Source organism: Astyanax mexicanus, chromosome 7, assembly GCF_023375975.1.
Source record: "Astyanax mexicanus isolate ESR-SI-001 chromosome 7, AstMex3_surface, whole genome shotgun sequence".
NCBI lineage: Eukaryota > Metazoa > Chordata > Actinopteri > Characiformes > Acestrorhamphidae > Astyanax > Astyanax mexicanus.
The window spans coordinates 16,117,314-16,125,358 of NC_064414.1; the positions used below are offsets into that span (position 1 = coordinate 16,117,314).

The window sequence follows — 8,045 nt, forward strand, 5'->3', positions numbered from 1 at the left end:
ATCCTCTGTGTTTCAATGAGAACAGAATTAATTAACACTACAATACAGAAAAACAGAATTTGAATCACTTGATTAACACAAATAATTAGATGATGTTATCCGAGACATGCAATGGTAATGGGGATGAGAGAAGCGTCTTACTTAATCTCATGTCCTCATCCTGTGCTGTGCAAAATAAGGTAAGGAGCATGAAGCACAGACACCAAAAGACAAAATGCATGGATCTTGTTTTGCAACCCATGTTCCTGAAGTGCCAAGCTCCAGTTTTTGCACCTGAAGAAAAATGAAGACAAGACATGCATTTCTTAAATACAATACAATTGACCTCTTGTGGATGTTAAAGCAGAGTTTATGATGGTTGTTATATGAACAGCATGCTATTTATGTTTCACAAAGACACAGATTAATAGGCTGCATGCCAACAAACAGGATTGTTAATTACCAGGTATATTAAATGCAAACAAAGAAATGCAGAGACTGGTTGAAGCCTGCAAGATGATTTATGTTCCGTTAAATAATATTGAATAACGTCCAGCATTGGTTACCCAGTGGTTGCAGAGAGTGAACATGGTTTGGCTAACATAAATGGAACCAGAATTGCATTTTTAAAGGCTTTATCTGATTTTGGCTTCTTGGGGAAACCATATATTTTATTGCTGTTTCCACAACGAGGCAGGATTTCAGACATTGCAAAAGCACAGCGATAAATGAGTAACAGATATCAGAGAAAACAAGTGGGTTTGCGCTGTTGGCATGACGATACCTCTTTCTATGGTCAGACAAAGATGAGCTGTTTTTAAATGTAGTAACCGGCTTTGCTAACAGAAAGATACGGGTAAATGCAACAGTGATCAAACTCTTAGGCCTTTTCCTGCTTTGCAGAGTGTGTTTGCTGTTTCGTATAAATGGGGGTTTTCCGCTCTTTGACCTCAAGATTTTAGCATGAACCTACATAGAATTACACTGCCATGACGGAGCTGGCCTTTCGTTCCAGTGCTTTCCCAAATCCCAGTGTGGGGGGAGTAATCTGGAACCCACCGCTGTTTGCACGACCCATAGACCCTCCTACTCGCCTTTCCTCAGAACTGGATATTTCTACTTCACTGCCAATCGCACATGGAATCCATTTACAGTGTCAGACAGTGAATTTCCAGTTCTGGACAGTGACCAAACATATGTACTCATGACAAAGTCAAAGCAACTCAGGTCCAAAAAAAGCAGAATACGCTTGATTTGACGTCGCGGTTATGCAACGTTAGTCTGTCCTCGGCGGACTGCACTTTGTGATGCGGGTCTAACTGTGAACTAAACTCCACCAGATCTAGCTTTACATATGTGTCTGCTGGCCGCTGCTGCCTCTTACCATATGGCATTTTTCTCTCTCTGCTCTATAACCCTTTCATTGACCTCTGAAGTTATAGGGGCTCTCCAGACACTTTACGGTTCCTTTCCCAGGTCAACATCATGTAGACAGAGGAACAGTAACAAAGATGGAATGCGAAGTGTTTAAATATTTCATGCCGCAATAAGAATTACACCCTTAGATTCACGCGAATGTATCCTCGGCATGCATCATCCAAAACATGACATGGAAATCTCTGTGGAATTTGGTGGTGAGTAATTCCTCTTGTTTGCAGGGATACTTGTTTAAGATTTATTTCAGCCTAGTGGGTTTCGTCCAAATAGATGTGGGAGACAGGAAACCCTTGTTGAACAGCTGATTCCTCCCTGTTCTCCAGATGAGGTATTGCTAAAAGTGCTAACTGCTCAGCAGTAACATTACACTCATTCAGTTATTTTAAGCAATGTGGGGTAGATTAAATGTTTAAAAAATACCAAGAATGTAAAATAATAGTTTTTCCCCAAATGTTCTTAGCTTTTGGATATATACAGTATGTTTAACTATAAAGGCTGATTTAGAAACGCTCATTGCAGTATAATTATTATACCTTCAGAAATACCTTAGACACCAAGCATGAACCAAAACACTCGATCAGAACACCCACTGAATAGATTTCCAATAATCAAATCCATAAACCAGCATCTTACTGAGGACTAAACTGTTCTGACTAGCCAGGGGGTTTCTATCATTCCTCACACTTTGCACGGCTTTACAGGGTAACATTCTGTCCACGTCAGGGATCCCCCTTTCTGACTGCCATTCTTCACAACTCTCCTCAATACTAAACTACTAATGCTTCTCAGAGTCACACATAACACACCCTGCAGCAATACTACAAACAGTTAAACCATTCCATTCATTCCTGATATCTGACAGCGGTATAAACAGGGGACTGATAACTATTCCTAATGTCTTCAGTATGCAGCCTCTGTGCAGACGGTCAGAATATGGAAATCTACATTCTCAATATTCTGCAAAGCCATTAAAACTGAATGCAGAACACAGAGACCTGAGCATGCTTCATTTACTGCGACCGAAGAACACGTTTAAAATGCTGCACATACAACTTTGCAAACAAAACCAGTCAGTATTGCTCAAGAAGTTCCAGATGACTTTTCCACCGGTGCTCATTATCTCATCTATGATAGCAGAATCAGACATGAAACATTGTGCAGATTTTTTTCAGCTGCAGTTGAACAAAGTCGAGAACAAAGTGTGAATGAAACAGAACTCACACAGCGCCAGACCACAGAGGACGTGCAATTAAAAATCTCAATAGTTTAATAGAGAAAGGCGAGAGGTTTACCAGAACTCATGTGTGAGGAGTGGAACTCCTGCTGAATGAAGTCCCCGTTACGCCCTCATAGGTGTTCCATGGCCAGGGTTTTGCGAAGCACTAGACTGAAGGAGGTGGATTTGGGGAGGCTGTGGAGTCACAGATGTTCCTCCAGTGACTGGGCCTGCCCTCTCCATCTACTTTCCAACTCTCTCTCTCACTCTCCCTTTCTCTCTCTCTCCCTTTCTCTCTCTCTCTTTCTCCTCTCTCTCTCTTTCTTCTCACTCTCTTTCTCCTCTCTCTCTTCCTCCTCTCTCTCTCTGGCTGACAGCCACTTTCAATTACCAAGGGGTGGAAACACACTCAGATAAGGATAAGAAAATCTTTATAAAACATTGCAAAAGAGACTCAAACCACATTTTTTAAATACAGATAGAGAACAATGGTACTGCTGAGAAGATCTATTTTAACTATGAGGACTGGGATTAGTTCTGCTAATAGAGGCAATAAACATTGTGTGAGGGTTCCTGTAATAAAAAAAGTGAATAAAATTGTTTTGCTGTCTGTATGTGATTTTCCTATTCATTTGATCTTTATTTTTTACATGACATACTGTACACTGACTGATGAGTGGACAGGGAACCCGACTGTTGCCTACATATTATTTTAACTTGTGTCACTTTTTAAAGTTGACATGATCAAGAACAACAAGGTTCTAAAAAAGTATAGAGAGTTTTGGTAATTTAACTGCTTTTGAGCATAAAAAGCTTGCTGTGATTTTTGGACATCAGAAATATGCTGCTTATAATAGGCAGTGAACTCTTGTTCTGAAAAACTGTCATGGGACAAAAAAATGTTTGGCAGACCCATGATATTTATACTGTTTAATGATCCTTTTGACTGCAATTTCCCTGAGTGTCATGTTAACAATCATAAATCACAAATAAAAAAAAAAACATATTTACTCATGTGGAAAGCATAACCATACATTTTGGATTGAAGGACTGAATTGCATCACTGTAAACGACATGCATTTATATACAAACGCAGATGATGGATCATCATGCAGAATAAGTTCTCAAAACTCTAATTCCGCAAATGTAAATTTAATATGCATTCATGCTTTATGTATATTTTACGATCTTTTTGATAAATTGCAATTTGATTAGCACTAGTACTTACTAATGTGCAAAAAGGGCAGCATTACAGGATTACAGGAGAGCTACCAGAAAGGCTTATCTAAAGAATCCTGCACAAATCATATTCCTGTTAGACGCTGCTTGATTGAACAGACATGTGGAGATGATGAACATGCCAGAGAGAAAAAGCTCTGTTCACTTCTCCACCCACAGACCCAATGCCTCCGTCTTCTCAAATTCTACCGAGTCATCACCCACGTCCCCCGGGGCCGGTCCTGCAGTGCTTCAGCGCTGGGCTGTATGAAAGTGTGCTGGAGTCCGGGAGGAAGCAGATTAAGCATGCGTATTTACTCTGCTCTCCCAGGACCCAACTGTTCAGATGCTGCAGTGAAGGAACTTCGCTTACTCTGCTGGTCTTGATCTTCTTCCCAAATCCTGCCACTCGCTTCCTGTGATCGCTCTGTGGAAAGCTGAAGTCCCAGCGTTCCCTTCTGCACAGGCCCACCTGCTGACCCTGCCAGAGCAGCTGCCCCCCTGACGAATCTGTAATCAGAGGATCGGGGTGCAGCGCTCCATGCGTTTAAAGGCGAGCGTCTGGAAAACTGGACTCTCTGCACATGTTCTGGAGAGTCCTCTCAGCAGATTCCTGATAAATTGAAAGATACAGCTGGCTTTGCAGGACTGCATATTCCACTGGGTTTAACAATCTGACAAGTCATGACTGAGGTGAGGGTCAGGCTTGTTTCCTGTATGGTGGGGTGTGACAGCAAAAATGATAAACTCATTGTGCCGTTTGTGTAGTTTGGACATGCTGAGGATTCGTGTGCCTGAGTAAACATGGGATGTTGATGGGATGTAGAGGAAAGTAAATACTATAATGAAGAACACAGTAGCAGGGCTGGATACATAAAACAGGCGGTCATGTGCTGCAGCATGGGTATTTCATGTGGGTTGCCTCTTCATGAAAAGAATGTACTGCACTAATATTCTTTATTGGAGCATGTTTACTCTGAAACCTGGGGTACACCAGCGCCCCCACTTTGCCTGGCAGAGCAGTAAACAGCAATTAGCATGATGACTCCTGCGGTGAGCTCTGCAGATTAGTGTGATGTCTAGCTGAAACAAGAGATTGGACTGACAAGGAGAGAAAGAGAAGGAGAGACGGAGAGAAATCATAAGAGTTTCCATGGAAGGAATTGGTGCAGCGTTATGAGGGAACACTGCACTGCCTGCTAACTGTGCTGAGACTGATGGAGTCTTATACAGACAGACAGACAGACTAGAGAACATTTCCCAAACATTTCCCTAGTTCAATACTATTAAACAGTGCCTGGAAAAAAAACACTGCAACAATATGAATATACAGTTTAGCACTTTTCTACACTTCTACTGAAGTATTTTGCCTCCATATCGTAATATTAGACTGGATCCTTTGCCCAGTATCCTAAAAACTGAACTAAGGTGAAACAGAACTCCTCCATGTTAGTTGTTTGATATTTTCCTCACCCTCATCCATCCCTCTCATCCTTTTCTCCTTTTTCATTTTCCTCTCTGTTTGTAAAGATTTGTAAGGATTATCCAGAAGAGTTTCAACTGGAACAACTACTTAAGCATTTTGTCTTGATATCATAATATTACAGTTTTATTGAGTTGGCTTAAACCCAACTTCTGGAATTATATGGGTTTTTTTTTTTAGTCCAAACATAACACACAGCTGCCCAAACCACCTACTTAACTTGCTAAATATTGTACACATCTGGATAAAGCAGACACTTCACTCCCACTTTACACCCACTTCACCCACTTTTTGCATAATTAGAACATAACCACTATAGTAAGTACAACACAAGTACAAGTGCAACACACGCTGTGTATACTGTAACAGAGATAACTACGCTTGGAACAAGAACCAGTGAAAAAAATTGAAGTTGCACCAATGCTGGAAAAAAAACACTGCTAAATCTACTATGGTATTCATGCAAAGGAACAAGTACAACATTCTGGAATGATCATCTCAGTCCCCAGACCTGAATATTATCAAAAATCTGTGGTGTGATTTAAAGCAGGCTGTTTATGATCAGAAACCATCAAACCTGACTGAACTGGAGCCGTTTTGTAAAGAAGAATGATCCAAAATACCTTCAACCAGACTCTCATTGGAATCTATAGGAAGAGTTTAGAGGAGGATCTACAAAATATTGATAACATTTTTATGTTGATGTGCCCAAATTTATGCACCTGCCTAATTTAGTTTAAATAATTATTGGAGATTTTCTGTAAATCCTATAAACTTCATTTCACTTCTAAAATATCATTGTGTTCATCTGCTACAAAAATCAAGTTTGGTGGCCAAATATTTTCATACCAATGTATACAGTCATATGAAAAAGTTTGGCCACCCCTATTAATCTTAATCATTTTTATTTCTAAATAATATTTCAGGATTGAAATGAGGTTTATTGTACTAACAGAAAATGTGCAACATGCATTAAACCAAAATTTGACCGGTGCAAAAGCACACCTCAGGCGACTCTGTTTGTGGCGTGCTTGCAGAAATGGCTTCTTTCGCATCACTCTCCCATACAGCTTCTCCTTGTGCAAAGTGCGCTGTATTGTTGATCGATGCACAGTGACACCATCTACAGCAAGATGATGCTGCAGCTCTTTGGAGGTGGTCTGTGGATTGTCCTTGACTGTTCTCACCATTCTTCTTCTCTGCCTTTCTGATATTTTTCTTGGCCTGCCACGTCTGGTCTTAACAAGAACTGTCCCTGTGCTCTTCCACTTCCTTACTATGTTCCTCACAGTGGAAACTGACAGGTTAAATCTCTGAGACAACTTTTTGTATCCTTCCCCTGAACAACTATGTTGAACAATCTTTGTTTTTAGATCATTTGAGAGTTGTTTTGATGAGTCCATGATGCCACTCTTCAGAGGAGAACTTGCAATTGGCCACCTTAAATACCTTTTCTCATGATTGGATACACCTGGCTATGAAGTTCAAAGCTCAATGAGGTTACCAAACCAATTTTGTGCTTCAGTAAGTCAGTAAAAAGTAGTTAGGAGTATTCAGATCAATAAAATGATAAGGGTGCCCATACTTTTGCACCGGTCAAATTTTGGTTTAATGCATATTGCACATTTTCTGTTAGTACAATAAACCTCATTTCAATCCTGAAATATTAGATATATATATATTAGATATATCAAACAGAAATGGCTGTTGCAAACACCCAAATATTTAGAACTAAAAATGATTAAGATTAATAGGGGTGCCCAAACTTTTTCATACCACTGTATATATGCAGAATTTTGAAAATGATTAACTCAAGGAGGACGAGGAGCACGTGTTGGTCTGATCAGCACACATGTGAAGTGCAGTTCAGTAAAACCACTTTATATGTTAGTAAAGCCCAGTGTCATCCTTGATGACTACAAACCTGTACAGGCGTGGTCCCTCCCCCTGGTGCTGGGGATTGGGTGTGGTGTGCAGTGTGTTTGGGAAGGTGAGGTTGTGTTTCCCAACGCTGCCCATAGGCGATACCATGACGATGGTAAAGCCTGTTTAGGCTGGTTAATTCTAAAACTTGTGATCCACTGTCTGCAGCTCCATCTCTACCTCCATCACTCTCTAAACACCAGTACAGTACTGTAGTACAGTATAGAACAGACCTACAGCACTCAGTATTGTGCTGCCCAGGACAGTGAATTACAGCACCAGTGAGAAGATAGCACAAATTTAACAATTAAACTAAGCTCTAAATAAATGACTCTTCTTGTATATTATTGATATGCATCTCCTTTACTTATGAAAACAAATTCTTTGGACTACATTGTATTGCATGTTACAGTTTTTATGCTATTAAGTCATGTGCCACAGCATGCGCGCAACCCTGTTACCATAAATTTACCACAAATTTTCGGAAGTGACCACCCCTAAAATGTACCAAAATCCTGGAATGTCCCATAACTGGGTTTGGGTAACTTTGCAGAGCAGAGTATTCTAAAAGAAACAGTGTGTTGAGTTTGTATAGCTGTAAGTGTGTTTAGAGTTCAGCTAAAAGTTAGTACCAGCTTTTGTTTCTTTTAGCAACAGCAAAAATGACAACACAAAAACACACCGCTCTTGATTCAGCAGAGTTTCTACATTTAGGTAATCTGAGGAATTCACGTTCATGCATGAGTTTTGGAACGTAGAAAAAACTTCAATCCTGTACTGATTATCCAT

The 8,045-nt window shown here is 40.2% G+C and overlaps 1 protein-coding gene across 3 annotated transcripts in view; it reads right to left on the bottom strand.

The window, feature by feature from the left end:
* The window catches only part of col21a1 (collagen, type XXI, alpha 1), a 53,216-nt gene extending 50,337 nt beyond the window's left edge, over positions 1-2,879 (bottom strand). For 2 of the 3 annotated variants that reach the window (XM_022663869.2, XM_049481091.1), the window contains exons 1-2: positions 2,709-2,879; positions 142-273 (exon numbers count right to left, since the gene is read on the bottom strand). In XM_022663869.2, the coding sequence (XP_022519590.2) occupies positions 142-273; positions 2,709-2,718 (142 nt within the window). In that variant the 5' untranslated portion in view covers positions 2,719-2,879. The remainder of the gene's footprint in view (positions 1-141; positions 274-2,708) is intronic. The other variant, XM_049481092.1, reaches the window with a different exon arrangement.
* Between the last annotated feature and the right edge of the window lie 5,166 nt (positions 2,880-8,045).